The sequence below is a fragment of the Natrix helvetica genome, assembly GCF_964273705.1.
Source record: "Natrix helvetica genome assembly, chromosome: Z".
NCBI classification, from domain to species: domain Eukaryota; kingdom Metazoa; phylum Chordata; class Lepidosauria; order Squamata; family Natricidae; genus Natrix; species Natrix helvetica.
Window position 1 is genome coordinate 127,609,736 of NC_138554.1, and position 23,959 is coordinate 127,633,694.

The following is a 23,959-nucleotide window of genomic DNA, read 5'->3' on the forward strand; positions in this document are numbered from 1 at the left end:
TTGCAAAAAGTGATTGCATGACCCCAGGACACTGCAAATGTCATAAATATGAACCAGTTGCCAAGCATCTGAATTTTGACCATATGACCATGTGATGCAGTTGGAATGGTCGTAAGTGTGAAAAATGATAATAAGTTGTTTTTTTCAGTGCTGTTGTAATTTCAAACAATCACTAAATGAATAATTGTAAATCAAAAACTATTAGTATGTGTTTGCTCTAATTTAGACAGATTGGAAGTGAACAGAGTACAAATGAAACTGAAGTTTTATCCTTTGGAGTTTTCCAACATGCAATTTTTTTTAAACTAAGTAAAAATTATATGAGAAGAAAAGTTTCTGGATGTAAAGCATTTGAATTAGGGATTTTGCCAAAACATTTCAAAATTTACTTCCTATTCAGTGTGTACCTTCTAAAGGGATCAGGGCTCTTTTAGCCATAATTTTAAGCATACAGGTTCAAATCTAGTAGAGATGAAATGAAACCCACAAATTCAACAGAAAAAAATGTATTATTTTATAAATTCAGGATTAAGAGAAAAGTGATTGAAATGAATATGACTCTCAAGCTATCTTGCAAGCTATTTTTCCAATATTGTATAGATATTTTTTATTCCTTTTATATCACAAATTCCATTTCTATATTGAACAGTGTGTTTTCTAGGTATACGAAGTGTTAAAATATAAACATCATTATAATTATTATATTCATGTACATATAAACATATATGTGATAATATTAATCATTATTGAAAAGTATACTATCTTTCATTATGATATCAATTTTGCTAATATTGATGTCCTGCAAGGTAAACTTCTGTTACATTCTAGCAATTGAATTGCTTATTCTCCCTGTATCAGAGAATGGCAGTAATCAATCAGCAAGTCAAGACTTGGCCATTTAGCTAAAATCAACATTTGAAATTGCCTCAGATATTTCCCAAATTCTTCTACCCTTTTGTTTCTCCTGCAGTGAATTCTGCTTTCCTCTAAGCATTTTGTCCCTTCATATGGAGATACCCATGGTACTTTTTCTACTTTCCTCTTCCTTTCCTTTCTACTTTCTGAGACCAATTAACATCGATTGTGATATTTCTTGACTTTGTATGAAGTTTTAGTCGCATCCATACTGATTTCTATCTTATCTTTTTCCTTTATTGTTCTCTTTTTCCTTTCATTTCCTTTTTCCTTTCCTCTTTTCTGTTTTTCCTTTGCTTTTGCTTTTCTTCCTTTTCCTTTCCTCTTTTCCATTATTCCTTTCACTTCCTTTTTCTTTCTTTTCTAGTTTTCCTTTTATTTTTACTTTACTTTTTTTGTTCCCTTCATCTTTTATTTTTATTTTTCCTTCCCTTTCCTCCCTTTTCCTTTCCTTTCCTCTTTTCCTTTCCTTATTTTCCTCCCCTCCCCTTTCCCCTTTCCTTTCCTTTCCTCCATTATTCTGACATTTTTGTTCTCCAAATTGAAAATGTTACATTTTGTGCTATTACATGTAGTTCAGCCAGTCATTGTGGTCCATACATATTTATATCTGTATCAGTCAAAATCTAAATCTAAATTCTGATCTAAATCTTGAAGCACTTAAAGATGCAGGGTTAACCTTTGGAGATAAATTTCTGCCCAATTATGTATCATCTTCCGAAACTCAGCTCTCTTTAGCCATCAGCCACAAGCTACTTTATATATTCAATTTATTCCAATCAGAAAATTAGGCCTATCAGATTGCCACTGGTAAGATTTTTTTATTACTATAATTTGGAGCAGGTTAGGTCCCTTGTTCTTTTTTTAACCTTCATAGCAGGAGAAGGTTTTTCTCTTTAATTGTCAAGCAAATTATAGCTACAAAATTTGCTTGAGGATTTTTCCAGTCAATTTTGTTCAGCCCCGGATGCTCCATTGTGCTCAGAAGCTTTTTAAAAGCAGTGACATGGCTGGGTGGATAAAGGAGAAGTAATTTTGTTTTCCCGAGTGCCTTTAAATCTTTTCCTTCACTTTGCCTACGTTTTATATTTTCTGGTTCCTCGAGTTTCTCGGCAGACAGATGTTTCCTAACTTTTTTCTTTGTTTTCTTGCCTTAAGTTTCTCTATACCTGTTGTACGATATACTTTCCTGGCTGCAGAGCAATCACCCACTTATTCCATGTTTGCTACCAAAAAAAAGTTTCTTGTATTTTCCCTGTTGACATAAACTATTGTGGGCAGTCCTTGACCAACGACTGCAGTTGTGACCAGAATTTCTGTGGCTAAGCAAAGCAGCGCTTAAAGTGAGTTGCACCCAATTTCACGATCATTTGTGCCACTGTTGTTACGTGGATATCACTGCAGTTGTTGTTTATTTATTTATTGAATTTTATATTGCCGCCTCTTTGCCCATGGTGACTCAAGGCGGCTTACAGAATATAAAACCACATTTAAAACAATAGGTGCGAGTTCCCCTCGCACATATGTGCTAGTTGTTCCTGACTCTAGGGGGAGGTGCTCATCTCCGTTTCAAAGCCAAAGAGCCAGGGCTGTCCGAAGACGTCTCTGTGGTCATGTGGCCAGCATGATTAAACGCTGAAGGCGCACGGAACGCTGTTACCTTCCCACCAAAGGTGGTTCCTATTTTTCTACTTACATTTCTACGTGCTTTCGAACTGCTAGGCTGGCAGAAGCTGGGACAAGTAACAGGAGCTCACTTCATTACGCGGCGCTAGGGATTCGAACCGCTGAACTGCCAACTTTTCTGATCAACAAGCTCAGCATCCTAGCCACTTAGTCCCTTTTAAAACAATAAAAACTAACAAAAAGAATCAAATAAATTAATATAGTATAATGTAATAAAGTCACCTCCCACCTTCTGCCTCAGTGACAGCGGATCACATGAGCCATTTAACGGGCTCCATCCTGCTCTGGGTTCCCCAGGCCCTCTGGCAGAACCAGGTCTTCAGCGCCTTCCAGAAGAGTATTAGAATGGGGGCCATTCTAATCTCTGGGGGAAGGATGTTCCAGAGAGAGGGAGCCACCATGGAGAAGGCCCTTCTTCTGGGTCCCACCAGGTGTATCTCCCTCGGGGATGGGATCTGCAACATTCCCTGCCTCCCCGCTCTGATGGGTCAGGTACATATGACTTGCAAGAGATGGTCCCTCAGATAACCTCATGTGAATCACATGGTCATTAAGCAAATCCATCTTCCCTGGCCGACTTTGCTTGTGGGAAGCCACTGGGAAGGTTGCAAATAGCAATCACAAACCCAGGATGCTGTCATCATCATCAATAGATACTAGTTGCCAGGTACCCAACTTTTGATCATGGGGATTCTGCAATGGTCATTAAATATGAAGACATACTTCGCTTTTTTTCAGTATATTGTAACTTTTAGCTAATAAATGGTTGTGGACGGAGGCTACCCTGTAAATCCCAATTGATTGCATTCCCCTTTGTCTGTCATACTGATATTTTACTTAATTTGTTGGAGTTCTTATTATAAACCTTTAGAAATTGCATAGAAGAGGAAAAGTCCGGGGCTGAAAGTAGAAGGTGAAGACAGTAGCACTAGCTAAAATGACTTCTTATGTCCAGTGATCTATTAAAAATACTGTAATAAGGATGCATATGTTTTTAAACAGAGCACACCCTTCTGGGCTTTTATGAGAAGTCTTCACATCTTTTACAATCCTTTGCTTCTAAATAATGCTTAAAGACTGAGGGACATAACAATAGCTTCAGGGCTCCTGCACTTTTAAGATTTGGGGAAGGGGGAATTTCAGTAAAGGTTGCTTTTCTATTGGAAGTCACCATTCCCCCCTGCTTCTGTACTGGTTTTAAGTCCTAAACCAGAGGTAAGTTGCTCCTGGATCAGCCCAGTTTGGGTGAACCGGTAGTGGCGGTGGTGGGAGGCTCTGCCCACCCACCTGCCTGGATGCCTCTACGCATGTGCAGAAGCATCCCAAGCACACACACGAGCAAGAGCGAACCGGTAGTGCCGGGATTTGCAACTCACCTCTGTCCTAAACTCCCCAAAATTAGTAGAGTCTTCTTCAAGTCAGGCTTGACTTCTGGTGTCTTCTTCACAACATAAAGATGAGTTGACGGTTTCCAGCTTCTCAGACCAGTGTAAAGGTAAAGGTTCCCCTCACAGATATGTGCTAGTTGTTCCCGACTGTAGGGGGTGGAGCTCATCTCCATTTCAAAGCCAGCACTATTCAAAGACGTCTCCGTGGTCATGTGGCTGGCCTGACTAAATGCTGAAGCTGCATGGAACACTGTTACCTTCCCACCAAAGTGGTCCCTATTTTTCTACTTTCATTTTTACGTGCTTTCGAACTGCTAGGTTGGCAAAAGCTGGGACAAGTAACAAGAGCTCACTCCACTATGCGGCACTAGGGCGCTTCAGACCAGTGTACAGTCCTGTAATTCCATGTCTCCATAGGATTCAGCACTAACCTGCCATACTAGGTCCAAGCCTGCATGATTTCAAGTCCAGACAAGTTTAACCAGGTACTACCACTTGTTGTGACCCATTTTTAATAATTCTGTGCAAAGCATTTAAGACAATCCTCATGGAAGTCTTCTCTGGGCATGGTCAGAAGATTTGGACCAAATCAATCACACTGAGAACTGCTTTGAGATCAATAACTGGCTTGGAGGTGAACTTCATATCTTTTGATAAGTGTGCTCCAGAAGGCTCTGCAAATTTCTAGGTGCCATTAACAATGTAAATGTAAAGGTTCCTCTCACACATACCTGTTAGTTATTCTGGACTCTAGGGGGTGTTTTATCTCTGTTTCAAAGCCGAAGAGCTAGCGCTCTCTGAAGACATCTCCGTGGTCATGTGGCCGGCATGGCGAAGGCACACGGAATGCTGTTACCTTCCCACCAAAGGTAATCCCTATTTTTTACTTGCCTTTTTACATGCTTTCAAACTGATAGGTTGGCAGAAGCTGGGACAAGTAACGGGAGCTCACTCCATTATGCAGCATTAGGGATTCGAACTGCCGAACTGCCAACCTTTCTGATCGACAAGCTCAGCGTCTTAGCCACTGAACCACCGTGACCCATTGCCATTAACAAGAGTGGGACTTAATTTCAAGCTATCTGCTGGTTTTGCTGATTCTCACATACTGCTTGCTTTATTATCTCAAACTCTTTCCCATTTTCTCATGAAAAAATATTGTGGAAATGAACTACTTCTTCTTTTTAAAAAAATGTTAAACACAGTTCTCAAATTTTATAGGTGTATGTGTATTCCCAGTAGGGAAAAGACTCCATATTACACTGGGCTTGTAAATAAGTAGTTAAGGATGGAGAGATCCAGTTTCTTGCAGTGGTTGGAGGCACCAACCTAGAAACCAAGAAATCATGAGTTCAAATCTTACCTTGGGCACATAGCCAGTTAGGTAAACTAGAACCAGTCCCTCTCTCTCTATTTCGATCCTGGGTAGTAAGCAAGAGTAAAACATTTCCTGAAAATCTTGCCAGGAAAACTGCAGGGAAGCACCAGGAATCATGATTCACTCAAAGGCATTAATAATAGTAATAAGCACCCTGGGTTCTATTCCAAAGTTCCAGGATACTACCTAAACACCATTGGCACCATTGACAAAAATTACTATGAGTCAATTGTGAAAGGCAGCATTACTTCAAACAGCTTTATATCTTGCAACTATATATTTAACACCATCAAACAACATATCCAATCCCAGTCCTTGGGAAGAATTCAATAGGCAGATTAAAAAAAGACAATCTAAATATCTAGCCATCTCTCTGATGAACCAACAAGAGGTCTTTTATGAGCACTAATGTGGCAATTCCAACAAGAATTCTTGAATAAATGGGCATTCAAACTACTGTATTTTTCGGAGTATAAGATGCACCTTTTTCGCTCAAAAAGAGACTGAAAATCTTATACACTGCATACAGCATTTTTTGCCACCCAAAACTCCGCCCCCTTCACCAAAATGCCCGTGCATAGCATTTGGGAGGTTTTCAGAGAGCTCCTAAGGGCTGGGGAGGGCAGAAATGAGTGAAAAACAGGCCATTTTGGCCCCCCAGCCACCCAGCACTCTATAAGCTTCCTAAAGGCTATCTATGCCCCTTTTTTTGACAAAAAACGAGCCCATTTTCATGAAAAACAGGCCCATTTTTTGCTCATTTTTGGCCCTAGCCCCAGGAGCACTCTGCACGTCTCCTAAGGGCTATTCATGCCCTCTTTTTTAAAAAAACAGGCCCATTTTCACGAAAAACAGGCCATTTTTGGGAAGTTTGAAGAGTGCAAAAACTTTTTAAAAAATATTCCTCTTCAAAACCTTGCTGCGTCTTATACCCCACTGTGTCTTACACTCCAAAAATATGGTAGGTCTTTCTTTTTTCTGAATGGGCAAATCTTTTGATTTCCCTGGTTTTCAATGTTTTCTAATAAAGGAATGTGCAAAGGATGGTCAGGTTTTATCATAGAGGAAGAACAAAATGAATAAGATCCTCATCTGTTTCTGAACAAGGCTGGCATTATCACTGGGCAAATGAAGAAACTATTTCAGATGGTAAATCCTAAAGAGTGGAAGGGATTCTTCAGCTGTTTCCTTTCTTTCAAGGATAAATTGAACCCTCTGAAAATGGATTTTTGCCCTGGTTACAGTGGAGACAAATAACTGTTGGTGTTGCTGATGTGAGATTCAATATCAAATCCAATCCAGCTTGCTAAATTGTGGTGCCCCCTCATACTTTTCACACCAAGCAAAAAAAGTTCTCTCTTGGTCCTGCTCCCAAGTAAGTATTATTAGAAGTTTAAGGGAGGAGGAAAAAAGGTAATTGCAGTAAATATGTGTATGGGAGTAGATGGCTGGATTGCTTAGCTCAACTACATACTCCAGTCTAGAAATAAATCCCATTAGATGTGGTAGAAGCCCTAAGTCATCATGTTTGAAATTATGATCCAGTAAGCATTTGGGTTGATTCTTGGAGACTGAAATATTACTCTTTTGAGTTCCCAAAAATATTTCTTTGACATTTGGTTTGTTTTTAAGGAAAAAAGAAGGAAGAAGAGAGTAACAAGGTCACAAGCAGAGCTGTCCATGGAGGTGTTTATAAGACTGTGAAAAATGTATATATGGCTACTCCCAGTAGAATCCCTGCTTCTTTTTCAACTTATTTGTTTAGCAATGATTCAAAGTTACAATAAAGTGACTTACACCCTCCTCACACTTACAATTATCACAGCATCCCTATAAGTCACATGATCAAATTTCAGGTACAGCAATTGGCATGGAATCCACTGCAACACATTGACATCATGTGATCACCATTTATGACTTTTACTTTTAGTCAATTTCCTACAAAGTCAATAAAGGAAGTAGGATTTGCTTAATGACTGCATGATTCATTTAACAATAGGAAGTTATTATTTATTTTATTTATTTAGTGTATGGCATCTACAGAGCTCATGCAATCACTGATATACAAATCTAGTTTGAAATAAAGTGTCAGACTACACATGTGTGTATACACATGTATGTGTGTGTGTAGTATGTATGTATGTATATATACACACAAATACAAACACACATATACAAACACACACACACATACATGTATATATGTGTATATGTATACATGTATATGTATATATGTAAAATAGGATGTGAAATAGGATGAGAAAGTGTGGGTGGAGAGAGACAGAGAGAGACAGACAGAGACAGACAGAGAGAGAGAGAGAGACAACTAGATAAATAGTACAATGCTGCATAGTCCTTAAATTATGATCACAGCTGAGCTGATAATTTATGCTGTTAAAAAAGTTTTTGAAATTTGATCATGTGACTATGGATATGCCGCAATGGTCATAAATATGAAAAACAACCATAAGCCACTTTTTTTTTCCAGTACTGTTGGAACTTTGAATGGTCATTAAACAAACTGTTGAAAGCTGAGGACTACCTGTGTATGGAGCATGGCTGCTGAGGAATTCCAGGAGTTGAAGTCCACAAACCTTAAAATTAACCAAGGTTGAGAAACAATGATATGGAGACATAATCTTTGTTTTATTCCAACTTCTTCCATCCCTTTGGACTAATCCTTATTTGAAACTGGGGGACAGGGGGCAGGGAGTCTTACACACCAGGAAGGTGCTGGATTAGTCAAAATGTCTATAAGCAAGCATTTCTGGAAGGAAGGAAGGAAGAAAGGAAGGAAGGAAGGAAGGAAGGAAGGAAGGAAGGAAGGAAGGAAGGAAGGAAGGAAGGAGAGAGTGCGATGGAATGATCCTACAACATTTCACTTTTCAGCATTCTCTCTCTGTCTCTGTCTCTGTGTCTCTGTCTCTGTCTGTCTCTGTCTCTGTCTCTGTCTCTGTCTCTCTCTCTCTCCCTCCCTCCTCTTCCTCCTCCTCCTCCTCCTCCTTCTCCTTTTAGGTAGCTCTGATAAAGAGTTCTACAGGACCCGAAAGGTTGCAAACTTTCCCCCCCTTTCGATGGGGAAGGGAGTCCTCGGAAAGGATCACCGGGCCATTAAATATTGGATGAACCCTGCATCTTTTCTAAAGCTACAATTCGAGGCGCGGAAAGATGAGGCGCAGCGCTTCAGCACCGAAAGAACGTCCGCAATCGCGCTTGTTCTCTGAGTACATTTTCCGAGCTTCCCCGATCTCTCCTTCCACCACGAAAAAATATTACATCGTATTGGCCCCGGGGACAACAATTAACCTGCCCCGGCGAGATTCCTTTCGATTTCCTTTTCCCGCCGCCGGCGCGGCGCTGCCTCCCTCTGCCTCCTTTCGCTCCCAGGTGCTGGGTAGAGCTGTCAGCCCAAATGGGAGCTGAGTTTGCAAGCTGACAAGGGAGGGATGGAGGGCGGCAGGAGGGGAGGGGGTCTCGGGGGGGAGGGGGAGGTCTCCGCTGCTGATGTCACGGGCAGCTTAGAGCTGTGATTGGACCTTATTAGACTTCGGGGTAGCAAATAGGGGTGCTGGTTGCATGATTGGCTTCAAAGTGGCTGCTGGGGCCAAACAACTATCAAAGGTGCAAAAAAAAGGAAGGAAGGAAGGAAGGAAGACAAGAGAGAGAGAAAGAAAGAAAGAGAGAAAGAGAAAGAAAGAAAGAAAGAAAGAAAGAAAGAAAGAAAGAAAGAAAGAAAGAAAGAAAGAAAGAAAGAAAGAAAGAAAGAAAGAAAGAAAGAAAGAAAGAAAGAAAGAAACGCGCCGGACATTGCCGGTCCCGAAGAAAGCAAGTTTCCTGGCGCGCGACGGCGAGAGCTCTCGGACCGAAGAGGATGAATCCCAGCGGGCACCCTCGGTCGTCCTGATATTCCCTCCCCTACCGCCGCTGCTCTTACTTTTCTCTTGCGGATTTGCAGCGGCGGCGGCGGCGGCGGCGGCGGCGGCAGCGGCAGCGTCGCTCGGCCGGAGCATCCGCGTACCAGCAACGCGCGCCCGGCATCGCTGTCGGAAGCAGCCTGGCTCTCCGTGGCTGGAAAGCAGCCGGAGCGGCGAGGCAAAAGAAGGAGGGGGCGCTCCGCCCGTCAAGCCGGTGTCCCCCACGCTGCTCTTGTTTACCGGGCGGGAACCATGACCTCGGTGCTGGAGAGCAGCCGAACCTCTGGAGGAGCCGGCGGTCAGCTGAAAGGCAAGTCTAAGCGACGGCGGCGGCGACGTTCTAAGAGGAAAGGTAAGCGGGGGGTCTTTGCTTTCCTCCCCATCCCAGCTCTTTCCCGCCCCCTTTTACCCCCAGCGCCCCTCTTCTGACTTCTTTGGCAAGAAGGGTTGCGTTTACTAAGGTCGTCGACATCTTGGAGAGAAGAACGAGGCTGTAGGGCGCCCATCTGATCCCCCAGGACGTGGCATCGACTGAGAGAGGAAGAGAGGGAGAAGCGGGTTTCGAAATGCGCTTTTCCCCTTGCAGGGATAGTTAGACAGGCAACATCTGGAACGGGAATCTACAGAATTCCATTGACTAGAAAGATGTATCATGAAAGTCTAAATGTGTACCAGTAAAGTCTAAAGAAGAATCTCCTCCTCCTCCTCCTCCCATTCTTCTTCTTCTTCTTCTTCTTCTTCTTCTTCTTCTTCTTCTTCTTCTTCTTCTTCTTCTTCTTCTTCTTCTTCTTCTTCTTCTTCTTCTTCTTCTTCTTCTCTCCTCCTCCTCCTCCTCCTCCTCCTCCTCCTCCTCCTCCTCCTCCTCCTCCTCCTCCTCCTCCACCTACTCTGACCCTAGCAGAGGCAAAATCTGTTTATAATGGAGAAAGGGAAGAGGTGAAGCATTTGGTGGGATGACACCTGGATATTTCTCAGATCTCATCTCCCCTTCGAAAACCAAATAAACCACATTGGTGGAGGTGGAAATCCCCTCGTTTTGCTGCAGCTGCAGCTCCACATGAGCATTTTTGTTCCAAGGAGAAATAGGTAAAATCAAAAGCTGGGGTGTGCAGAAGGTAGCCCTATCCCATCCTTCAGGTGCACCTTTTAAAGCAAAAAAAAAAAAAATTGCAATTCTAGAAAAGAGGAGGTGGGAGTGGGGAGTGGAATAATATGTTTCTGCTAGCGGGGACAGTAATGATGCTTGTGTTTGTGGCATTCAAAGTTAAGCAGCCTTAAAGACTCTTCCCATTCTTTTAAGGAGGCCAAGATTCTTTCAATGAACCTGGAGTAATTTTCCTAATCCAGAATTGAGAAAACAAAAGAAGAGCGGCTCAGAATAGTGAAAGACAGGTTTCCGAGATTTAACACTTCACCCAGGCTGACCTTTTTTTTTATCTTAGAGACGTGAGACAGTGCCAGTGGGTTGATAATGCCATGTGTCTCCAGTTACTGTTTTAAGAAAGTGATGAAATAGTTGTAATTCAAATAAGGATCACAAGTACAAAATAAGGCAGGACCTCACTTGATTACACCAAGTTCTGTTGCAAGAGTGCTTGGTTCAAACTCTCTTAATCAGAGCAACACATGCCACCTTGTCTGTAGTTGTCATCACGACAGGAGCCTTTGATACGTTCCTGTCACATCAGTCACTTTGGGGTTGATTTACTTTATTCGGGTGGGTTTTTCTTTTGTTGTTGCAAAAAAGAAGATGGAAATGTTTCTTTCATCTTTGGGGAATTAAGTAGTTGGATTGTTAGAGGCCTAAAAAAAATGTCTACACAAGTTAATGTTTGCTTTTTACTTGTGTCACAATCCAAAGCATGCCTGGATATCTGGTGGAAATTTAGAAAACAGCTAATCTGCTTTACCATGGTTGCATCTACAATGATTATAATATCTTCACTTATTATAAACTTTCCTCCACAAGTTTTCCAAGAAAAAATAAAGAAAAGGGATAAATAAGACAATAATAAGACAGCATTGTGTATTCCTCTCTTTTTATTATTTTTTGCTCCATTTACTTAAATATACCAAAAATATTTTTTAAATGAATTCTTCAAGGATCACAAATACCAGTAACTGTTTTTTATAATATAGGAGGAAAATTGGTATGAGTTCTAATAATTGGCTAGAGACATTCCTTTCTCTTCCTAAATCTGTCAAAATTACACAAAGATAATTGAGCCCTTCATGTTCCCCCAGGATTTTAGACCGTACTTGTAATTTTGTCCTGCAGAGTTTGTATAAATAATATCAGCTTTCTATGAATTAATGGTATTCTAAGTTTATCTTTGAAATTGTGTATAGAAAATAAATTTATCTTTTGAAATATATTGATTTCATCAGGATCCTAAAGATGAGGGGGCTATGTATGAGCATTCCACCAGTTGCTGTTTTTAAGATGATAAGTTTGGGGGAACAAAAGCGGTGAAGAAAATTAATCAACTTCTTATGGTCTGTTCTGCATTTCTCTAAGTATTACCTGAAGGCAAATAAATAAAAGAAAGAAATTCTGAAAAGAAGGGTTTTTTTTTTGAAAATTCCTGCTTCAAGAATAGTGACATCAAGAGCTATAGTAGAGAATACCACTTTGTTACAGATTTTAAAAGGATGATATAAGCATGCCAATACTTAAAGAAGTCATGTATATGTATGTAAGGGTGTGTGTCTGTAATTTCCCCTCCTTCACAGCTTTCCCAGGTGTATGCTTGCAATAACTATTTAGAAAATAGTTCCATTCCTTAAAAGCCATAAGTATCCATGCATTTTCCAAAAAAAACCCCCACCTAATATATTCTCACAGCAAACATATATCTAAAAAAAACACCCGATCTTTAACTTGTTGATATAGTAGTTTGATAAAAGTAAACCTCAGTTTCCAAAAATGCCCTGTTCCCAGTTAGAAGGATGAAACAGAACTGAGATTTTTTAAAAAAGGTGTATTTAGCAATAGTTTTGTAAATGACAATTAAAAGCAAATAACTATTGGCTGCAGAAGTGAATTTAATTTTAGAGTGCTAAAATGAGATTTCCAAGTTAAATATTATTGTATGTTACGTAGTGTTTCCTAACCACTTTGGGAAATCTTACTAAAACATTTTTAATGTTCCCTTAGAATATATTTCATTGCTTCAGCATATCCGTTCTGCTCTTAAACTCTTTTGTGTATGTTTATGGAGTTATTTCTCAATCAAATTGTTGACATCCATTTATCAAAATTATCAAAAGAACCATGGTATTGGCATTACTTTGGACATGATAGATAAAAGTTAAGCTCTATGTGAAATGATAATAGTCTCCTAATTCAGTGGTAAATTTAATGCAAGATTTGAATAGTCCAAATTAATATTCTGCTGCATTTCTCTTGAGAGCCTGATCCAGTCAGGATTTAAAAGTTAAATCCATTCATTTCAGTGAAATATATAAACATACTGATAACTTTGGCTGAATCTTTCTTTCTATGTTCTATGCATTCCACATTTGAAATGTTACTTAATGCCCTTCCCACTTCTAACTGAATTCTAAGATTTAAAAGTAATGATCTTTTGGAAAAGCTTTTCTGTGAGGGAATTATATTTTTTTAAGATTTGAATAACTATTTTTTTTAAAAAAATAGCTATTGCAACTACATGGTCAATTTTCCGTGATTTCCAGAAAAGAAAATGAATGGGACATTTTCCAGTAATAAATAAATAAAACAGTTTCTCAAAAATAATTTACAGGAAATTAATGCCAGAATGATATCATCTATTTGATTATAATTTTTTCCTGTAGCATTTATTTTAATGTCCATCTGTACTATGACGTAGGAAAATAGATTTGATGAAGAATTTAGCATTTTAGTGTGTAATTTGGTTTGATTGTTTTTTAAGCTTATGCTTTTAGTCTTATATTGCTAGATGAAAATTTGCAAAACCAAAACAAAGGAAAGCTTTTAAAATGCACCTCTCCTTTTTTATTATTATTATTATTATTATTTGCTGGTTCATCACTTCATGAGTTAAACTAATTCATTATTTGCATGTGCATTTTCTGAATTAAGGCTATGCAGTATGACAAGTAAACATACAGTACGTGAACTGTTACTATACGGAAGATAATGGGAGGTTATTATTGATGCAATAAAAAGACAAAACAAATACAGTAATCCAGCCAAGTGTGTGTGTGTGTCTGTGTGATGAGCAAGATTACAGAATAAAGAAATTTGGTGAAAATTAATGAAATTTGAGAGGTTAAGGATGAGATTTTTGAATCCTTGTAGTTTACTACTCCATGTCCTTCCCATAATATCAAAGTAATAAGTGAACATGTTCCAGCTTGATCGGGATTCAAGGATAAATGCATTTTCCCTCAACAGATTGGTGTAATGCTTCAGGATGTCTGTAGCTTATCTTACCCCTTGCCAGAATGAGAGCAAGGATGGGATTTGGAGATAAAATTAAAATGGTTAAAAGTTAATCTCCCATCTTATTTTGAGCTTTTCTTCCCTTCTTCCTCCCTCTCCTCTTTCCGACTTCCTTTCAACCATTACATACGATTTCTTGCGATCCGTGGTAATGACTGCAATTTCAGGAGGCATCAAAGGTGTTCTCTGTGATAGCCAAACTTAAATTTAGAATGAGAGGAAAATTACAGAAGTCACAAGACTGTATCTGCTTGATATGGTAAATCTGTGTCTTTCTGTAAAAAGTTCCAAATAGACAAAATCAAAGGTGTGATGGAGATCTGTAAAGTCTCAACAGCTGAAATATGTGCAGGTTTCATGTTAAAATGAAGAATGAAAGAAATTACATTATTTAATTGATTTTTTTTTTTGCGTTGTTGCATTCGTTGGCTTGGACAGAGAGAGAGTTTTACTATGATTTCTTTTTGTGCTTCTTTGTTTATAATGCCTATTAAAGCTTTGGTATTCTAAGTATTCATATGCAGGAAATGATAATATAGCACTTCAGATTTACCATTTTCCTGGATCAGATGAAATTCCCCTCTCAAAGGGTTGAGTTTGCAGGTTGATAGAGATGAATGTAGTATTTAAACATTTGGCAGTTAGGCTGTCTGAGCTCATTCTGACATGTGTGAAATGCTGCACTTTAAAAACGAACATTGGTGTGTTAATGTTTAATAAAAGATCAAAAACACTTCCAAACCCCCTCCTCTATTTATTTTATACCAGCATGCTTTAAGGGAAAGAGTGTGTTTCAGTATTTTACCATAAGAAATAACACCCTACTCCCCTCTTTCCCCTCCCCCTGTAAGTTGTTTATTTGGATTTATCTTCTGCACAAAAATGGGTCTGTGTGCCATTGGATATACAAATACATTCTTCTTATTTATCACATTCAACCTTATAACACAAACTCCCCCTACTTCCAACTGAGCATTCATGCTCCATAATACCCTTTACTTCTGCTCTGCACACTTAAATCAGTATTGTTATATTGGTACAAAGGAGAGATCCTGTATATTTGCAAAATTGCTACAGATGACCTAATTCCAAAAAAAAATAAAAAAAATCCAGAGAAATAATTTAGTCAGATCAAAATATCCTCCCTACAATTATTCAATTATTTATGATACATGAGGAAGTAGAATTTCCTCCCAGCTTGATAACCAATTATTTCTGTAACCTTCCAGATTGTTTACAAGTTTGGCATGTGTGTGAATGATTAGTAATCTAATTTAATCTAAATCCATCATTTCGTAAAGTCTGGAATCGTGCGTGGCTATGTTTAAGCCTTATGCGTCTTATAAAAGTTGCATGGTTCTATGCAAAATCAGTTGCGTTCCCTCTTTTTTTTTCTGATCGCTTCTAGTCTGTTTGCTTTGTTTACAAGATCTTGTGAGAAGCAAATTGCAGTGATGGATGAAATATGCCACTCTGCTAATTTTTCACAATGGCTCACTAGCATCTTGGTTATTAAGCTGCCAAATAATGTGCCTTTAGTATGAATATGTGAAAGTGAAATAATTGGGCTGTTTAATGTTGTTTGGCCTTTTAAATGCCTGTGATACAAAGATAAGTTATTGGAGGATTGGGGTGGGTATGCGCATCTCTCTGTGTGTGAGTGTGTGTGTGTAAAATTAATGATAATTAGGCTTCAAAATGTAATCGTTTGGTGTGAAGAGCAAAAATTCATCACCCATTTCCAGTTGATAGCTTAAACACGCTGGCTGCCTCAAGCAGAAATGCAGCTGAAGTGTTTAGAAGTAGGAACACTTGAATGGTAGAAATTTAAGAAGATTTGATAATAGGGCAGGAGAGAGGCATGCTTCTTTTTTTTTTAAAAAAAAAGCTATTGATAGAAATGTCTATAAATTGCAGATTGCATTTTGGAATGGTAACCTAGAAGCTGTGTTTTTAACAAAATGATGAAAAGTTGTAAAGCAGGTAAACGTGGTAGATTAATAGACTCACCTTTCTAAAAAACGGGAGAACAAAGGAATGGTCATTGGTATTGAAATACTGTGATTACATTCTAAAGCTACCCATTTTCAGCATATATAGAAGAACTGCCGCATTCAATATTAATCAGTATTAACGGTGTTGAAAAGTATAGAGGGCCAATGTACGGAATGCTGTTAGAAATCTTGCGCTGGACTGAAAGAATATGAAAATTGTATGTGACATATTTTGCACCTTTTGAACATCAGATTGCGGGCTCTGATTTGCAGTAGAAAGTCCTAAATAAGAGCATTGTCTATCAATAAACTGGTACCTTTTGCATCTAAGCCAATACATAACATCACTATAGAGAAATTAGTTAGAATGTGGTGCTTCGACCAGCAAGCATGACGAAGTTACCATCCAATGGCTTTTCAGGCTGACGAGCCATTGTTCCAAGAAGCATTAAGGGTGTTGCACTGAGGTAATGTATGAGAGTTGATTTAGCAAGAAAAGTATGGATCTTGACTATTGCACAAACAACCTCCGCTGTTTTTCAATAAAATTATTAGCAGGGAAGTGTAGAAGAGACAAACCTGCAATCCTGGTTGGATTACATAAACTGAGGTTGTAATTCTGGTGTCCTGTTTCAGCGTGGTGATAGATTTGGAATATCATATGCATTGAAAAAAACTTTTCACCCTGTTAGCTGAGCATCTGCACTTCCTGTGTATAAGCAGATTATTGTCATTGCTCTCTCCTTTTTGCTTTGTACTTTACTGCCAGATACGGCTGAGTAACCAGGCATAATCAGTATTTCTGATTCAAATCAGTATTCCTGATTCAAATCAGTATTCCTGATTCAAATCAGTATTCCTGATTCAAATCAGTATTCCTGATTCAAATCAGTATTCCTGAAACAGAGGAAGATGGTGAGTATTCTTGAAATCAAATCAAATCCTTATTCCTGAAACAGAGGAAGGTGGTGACATTTGAAATGTCTAAGGATGCAACCATCAAGAGGAAAATTCTAAATATCTTAATCAGTTTTGGATCTATGTTTTTTTATAAAGAAAATGATAGCAGCTCCTGCCTTCCTGGACAAATTACTTCTAATTTCAGGAACTGGAAATTAGATGAAAATGAAAAATGTTGAAAGCTTGTTGGGTTTATTTATTTATTATTAAACTTGCATGCTATCTAGGTCCCAGCAGCCCTATCAGTAGCTGAATGCATATAAACTGGATGGCATCTGTAAAGTTATTGTGTATTTATCTGGTTAGACTTCTACCTGATATTTAATATTTAATCAGTTCCAAAATGATTTCTGTTTAACCATGACTTTTTACTCTCACCTTGCTCCATTTTCCACATTAATTGGGCAAATGATGGTGCTGGAAAAAAAACAAGAGGCACAATATAATATCTGCCTCTCATATTAGAGCAGCTATTCCTTCTGATCTTTTTTCAGGGACTTCAACTCCCAAAATTCTCAGTCTGCAGAGCAGTTGAGTCAAGGATTGTAGTCCCATAAGATGTAGAAACCTTAGCGGCAAACATGCCAGATATCTGTGAAGTTTTGGTAACATTTTGTCCTCTTTTCTGTATAGTGAACATCAGTATCATAACCTATTCTTTAAATTTATTTGCTCAATAAAGATGGCAAATTCTAAGAAACTAACTCTGCAAAAAATGTTTAGAGATCTCAAAAGTAGAGCCAATCTGTTGGCTGCACAAAGGTAGATATCAAACTCTGGAATCCATTTCAGCATCTTCCAGAAGATAAAGTTTTGTTAGTTAAGTAACTCTATGTATGTATGATGATATTTACGTACCATCCTCCGTCAAAGAATTATGGGCAAATTACAATTCAAGAAAATAATATATAAAAAAACAGTGTAAATCACCACCACAAAAACCCTAAAATCAAAGCTGCCTAAAGTCATTTAATTAAATGGTTTTAAATGCAATTATTTATTTGATTGTGTGTATCTTTGTATCCTGCAGTTATTTTTACAAATAACTCAAGGCGGTGAACATATCCAACATACCTTCTAATTGATAATAACATTCTTGTATTTCTAATCTCCAATAAAATACTAAATCTGAATTATCAAAGAATTTCAAACTGATAAGTGATGGAGAAAAAAGTCAGATGTGTTAAAGACAGTATCTCTGCCAGACAAAATGATGGCTTGGTGTTTAGATTCACTTCACTTACTTGCTCCTTGTATGCCAAGACAAGCTATACATAGAAATGATACCATGAGATTAAAGGTTGAATTATTGAGTAATAGCTTCTCAGAGAGAAAGAGAAAAATGTCTATCATTTTTCCCCCAAAGCAAGACACTCCTCGTTACAAAATAAAGCAACTTGATTGGTGTTTAATGTCAGTGCAATGCAATTTTGCAAGGCTAATTCCTGAACTTCTATATTTTTGAAGATGTAATATCCCGAGTTCCCAAAACAAATTAAACAATTGTATTTGAGAAGAATCTAAAATAAAATTTTAAAAAAGAACATGGTTTCTTGATTGTTTAAGCATGTATATACGCATTATAGAACATCTAATTTTGAAATGCGATACCCATCTCTATACCCTTCACGTGTCCCATAGAAACATTTTTCCATCCCTATTAAAATCAATCTCTTTCATTTTTCAGCATACACCTGCACTGTTGGGTACTCAAAACACAGTTAAGGACAATCAAAATCTGAAATTGCATTAAGGCAAAAGCTCACTGAAGAAATGGAGACAAGAGAAGGATCAAAATAATTCCGTTCATGACCTTCAGCAACTTAAATGCTTTTGAAAGATGGTGGTGTTCTCTCTTCTTCTTCTTCCTTTGCTAGTCACCCCCACTTTTAAATACTTGGATGAATGGGAACCTGAAGGCAGAAGAGGAGTGAAAACATTAAGAGCCTGTATTGTTAAACAATGCAGACAGTAATTAGATGACACCTTAGCACTTGCTGTTTACATCTTCAAGTTGAAAGGGTAAAGCGGGAATAGATTTCCCTAATGTCATTGACAGAAGATTTTCCTTCAGCTACAAAGCAGACATATTGATTAATCCGTGCCATACCATTTATTTATGCTAAGCATCTGATGTTTGTTTCTGCAATCTGGCCTTTCAAAATCATGATAATATTTGAAAAATTGGAAACAACCACATGATGTTTTTTTTTTAAGCCACACACCAGGCAGGCGACTTAGTTTGCTTTGCTATCTACAATTTGTGGGGCAAACATTGCGTGTTCGGAGATGACAGATAATAATCTTTAAAAAGAATATCATAATAACGATTTGTTCCAAAGGGTCAGTTGCAATTTATGGTCAAAAATGACCAATCTCTTTGCATTTTTAATTGAGTTGATCCTGTATTTAAATTGTTATAGGAATGTAAAGAAAGTGCAATTTGGGATTTTACATAAATATAGTTATTCTCTTTTTGTTTTAATGGTTCATTCCCCAGCTACATGGTAATGCTTGATTTGCAACCATTCATTTAGTGATGTTTCAAAATTACAATGTTACATGATTGGTCCTCACAGTTAAAACCAATCACAGCCTTCCCCACAGTCATGTGATCAAAATTCAGGTGCTTGACAATTAAGGTGTATTAACAATGGCTGCAACACCTTGGGGCCACATGATTTCCATTTGGGACTTTTCCAGCCAGTTTCCAATAAGCACAGTCAATAGGGGTAGGTGGATTGGTTTAAATGACCACATAATTCACCTAACTAAAGTGATTCATTTAACAACTGTGGTTAAAAAAAGATTGTAAAATTGGCTGCAACTCATTTAACAATGTCTTGCTTAGCAATGCAAATTCTGATCTCAATTGTGATCATAAGTCACAGACTTTCTATAAATCTTGGAGTTGTAGAGTGTGTTGCAAGTAAAAATATATGTACAAAGTAGATAAAAACTTAAAACAAATCCTTAAAAGAATAATTAACACATTATAATTGGGCTTTAGGGTACCTGTCCCTCATCCCCATTTTCTACTTCATGTAATTTATCTTTTCCTCTTAAAGTAACAAATGCAAAAGTGTGAATGACATCTATAAAGTCATAGTTCCTATTTACTATTTACATCCCTTGGACTGCAAGACAATCAACCTGTTCAGTTCCAGAGGAGATCAACCCTGACTGCTCTTCAGATCCTGAAGATGAAACTCAAATACTTTGACCACCTAGTGAGGAGGAAGGACTAGGAAAGCTGGGAAAGATTGAGGGCAAAAGAAGAAGGGGCAGAGAATGAGGTGGCTGAATGGAGTCACCGAAGCAGTCAGTGTGAGTTTAAATGGACTCCAGGGGATGGTAGAGGACAGGAAGGCCTGGAAGAACATTGTCCATGGGATTGCAATGGGTTGGACATGACTTTGCAGCTAACAACAACATTTACATTGCTTCTGTTCTCTGGCTAAGTTATAAAGGAATGCTTTGAGTTTGAGGGACATTGATTGTGATCACAAATTCTACCTGCATAGATAATATGAACAGGGTTTCAATGAGAGGTAAACAGCAAGTAACCTTTCAGATATATTAGATTCCAGCTAATATCTGTCCCATCTGACTTGACCTAGGAATCAAGCGTCAAGAGAACTCTTAAGTCAACAACAAGCAATATTGCCTTCTCTGTTGTAATAAGGAAGTTAATGTAGCATAAGTTTCATATGAAACATAAATTCACTAGGTGGCCATAGCGAGCTGCTGTTTGGCTGGCCTACTGCCCCATAGCCTTCCTAATATGGCAGGATGATATTAAATTATTGGAGATTTATTGGGCCTATCTATCTAATAATCAATGCTTATAAAATCTGTTAAGATTCAGATAGATCCAATCTGCCAACTCTGCTTATCCTGAATAAGAATTTGAAGGTTTCCCCCCAACGTGAGAGATTCGGAGGAGGCAGAAATAATAGTTTCCCATCATTACTTATCTTCTAGAACAATCTAACCTTAGAGATATGGGTGCCAATTTCTCTGATGGACGTTAGGAAGGCAGTAAAGATAGAGTTAAATTGTAAGAACTCCAGTCTGAGTTATTGAGACTGGGTTTTTCTAATTGATCATAAACAATGTAATATTGTGTACTATCGGAAGTCTTTCTAAAGTACAAAAACATAAAAATGTAAAAAATAACTGTGCTGAATATACAGTACTTTAAATATATTTGAACTTTCAAGCCTTCCTCAAGAAACATTTAGGTAATGTTATTTAGTTACATAGAGCCCGGTGGCACAGTGGTTATTGTGCAGTGCTGCAGGCTACTTCAGCTGACTGCTAGCTGCAGATCAGCAGTTCAAATCTCACTGGCTCAAGGTTGACTCAGCCTTCCATCCTTCCAAGATGGGTAGAATGAGGACCCAGATTGTTAGGAGCAATATGCTGACTCTCTAAACCACCTAAAGAGGGCTGTAAAAGCTCTATGAAGTGGTATATAAGTCTAAGTGCTATTGCTATATTTATCACATGAAGATGTTCTTCTGAGTATAACTACCTAATGTTGTTTATGTATTATGAACACTCTGTGGAAGAGGGGGGGGAGGGAGGGAGGGAGGGAGAGAGACAGAGACAGACAGACAGACAGACAGACAGACTTTGATTAAACTTGTGGCATATTGATGACCAGAAGTTGTTTTAGTGCTTCAAAACAAAATGCAAAAGAGTGAAACATTGGTCTGAGAATATAATGGATTATTTTGGAGACTTGATTAGATGCAAGACTTGTAGTTTTATTATCAGTTTCTTCAGCAGATAAAGTGGACAAACAGAGCATTTATCGTGGAAAGACAGCAACACAGTTTGCAGTCCATATGTTTTAGACATTTATAATGAATTTTGTTTTCTGCATATCCCTTCAGTTTTCCTCAGTGAAACGTTCTGTGAAACTTGAAAGACAGATGGATATCATTTTGCCTGCTGTGTAAAATAAATGAAAACACACAGAGGTCTAGACCTTTACTTAGGATAAATTTGGCTTAGATAAATAGAACAATGAAACCATACCTGTAGGGGAGCTGGTTTAATAATGCTCAGTTCAGCCGAAATAAACTGAATATTTCCATGCACAAAAGCTAGTCTATCACAGAGGAAACATAAGCATTTCTTCTTTCATGTACAGCAGAGATTTTACCTACCACCATCCGAAAATGAACAAGTTGTTTCTATACTGTTCAGGTTGAAGAAAGTTCAGGATCGGTCAAAATGCTGATGTGGAAGATGGGACTGTTGGATTTTCATGATAAACTAAGTGAAGAAACAGACAGGCATGGATTCCTTTACTGTTGAGTGACATATAGGCAGTCCTTGACTTATGACAACAATCAGGATCAGAACTTCCATTGCTAAGCAAGGCGATTGTTAAGTGAGCCATGCCATTTTTAAATTTTTATTTTGCACAGCTGTTAAGCAAATCAGTGCAGTTCTCAAGTGAATCATGTAGTCATTAAGTGATTCTGGTTTCCCCCATTGACAATGCTTATCAGAAATCAGCTGGAAATTTGATCACATGACCCTGGGAGTGTGATGGCGAACTTATGGCATGAGTGCCACAGGTGGCACATGGAGCCCTCTCTGTGGGCAGGTAATCTGTTGCCCAGTTCAGATCCACTGCGCATGTGTGCGCACCTCCCACTGGCCAACTGATTTTGGGTCTCTGTCACGCATGCGTGGGTGGGAAGGTGTCACACATGCATGTGCAGGGGACAGGGGGTGGCACGCACTGTGCCCCATTTTTGGTTTCAGGACGCTTCAGGGAGGCCTGCTAGGCCCAGAACAAGGGACAGGGGGATCGTACGCATGTGTGGGGGGATACACTCATGTGTGCGGGAAAGGGGAGCACGGGGGAGTTGTGTGCGCATGAGTAGGGGGGCACATTGCATTGTGGTTGTGGGCACGCATGTGCAGGTGCAATTTCACCGTGCAAGAACAAAAAGGTTAGCCATCACTGCCTTGGGAAATTGCAAGTGTCATAAATACATTCCAGTCGCAAAGTACCCAAACTTTCATCATGTGACGATGGCGAAGCTGCAACAGTTGTAAATGTGGGAACTGATTGCAAGTAATTTTTTTCAATGCTGTAATAACTTCAAAGAATTGCTAAATAATTTGCTTTAAATTGTGGACTTCCTAGAATAATAGAATCTTTAAAGTCTCTTGATTCTCATCAGGAAGACATTGAATAATGCTGATTCTCAAACCTTCCACAAGGTCCTCTCTATATTCTCGTATAGGTATGTCAGTTTCATCTAAAACCTTAAAGGAGGGGCTCCCAATCTTTTAAAGAAGGTGCTCCCAATCTTGGCAACCATAAGACGGGTGAACTTCAACTCCCAGATCCACCCATCTTTAGACTGCCAATTTTGGGGACCCCTATTCTAAAATAAAGGAAGAGCTGCAACCCATTTGAATGCAGTATCTGCACTTTCCAAATTTTACTGGCGTGTTTTGAAAATATTTGTTGACTGTATCAAAACAAATATGTCTGTCAAGCCTGTCTTTGTTTTAGCTTTCAGGAAGCTTTTCTTCACACAATAGCATTCTCTGGGGTGCCTCCAGGGGGGAGGGAATTTTACTACCGGTTCTACAGGCGTGGCTTGGTGGGCATGGGAGGGGAAGGATATTGCAAATTCTCCATTCCCATCCCACTCCAGAGAAAGGATTCTGCAAAATCCCCATTCCCTTCCCCACTCCAAGGGAAGGATACTACAAAATCCCCATTCCCTCCCCTACTCCAAGGGAAGGATACTGGAAAATCCCCATTCCCTCCCCACTCCAGGGGAAGGATATTGCAAAATACATCTTCCCTCCCCACTCCAGGGGATGGATACTGCAAAATCTCTATTACCACCTCACTCCAGGAGAAGGATTCTGCAAATTCTCCATCACTCACCACTCCAGGGGAAGAATATTGCAAAATCCCCATTCCCTCCCCACTCCAGGGGAAGGATTCTGCAAATTCTCCATTCCCTCTCTACTCCAGGGGAAGGATATTGCAAAATCCCCATTTCCTCCCCACTCCAGGGGAAGGATTCTGCAAATTCTCCATTCCCTCTCTACTCCAGGAGAAGGATTCTGCAAAATCACCATTCCCTCCCCACTCCAGGGGAAGGATACTGCAAAATCTCCATTGCCACCCCACTCCAGGACAAGGCTTCTGCAAGTTCTCCTTTCACTTTGCCAGTTCCCCGAAGTACTCAAAATTTCCCCTACTGGTTCTGCAGAACTGCTGAATTTCA

The 23,959-nt window shown here is 38.9% G+C and overlaps 1 protein-coding gene across 4 annotated transcripts in view; it reads left to right on the forward strand.

Moving 5' to 3' along the window:
* The first annotated feature begins 8,979 nt into the window (after positions 1-8,979).
* The window catches only part of ADARB2 (adenosine deaminase RNA specific B2 (inactive)), a 530,434-nt gene continuing 515,454 nt past the window's right edge, over positions 8,980-23,959 (forward strand). For all 4 annotated transcript variants that reach the window (XR_014173611.1, XR_014173612.1, XM_081933431.1 and 1 more), the window contains exon 1: positions 8,980-9,633. Coding sequence is in view for 2 of the 4 variants with exons in the window: in XM_081933431.1 (XP_081789557.1) it covers positions 9,534-9,633 (100 nt within the window). In the remaining 2 variants the exon portion in view is untranslated. The remainder of the gene's footprint in view (positions 9,634-23,959) is intronic.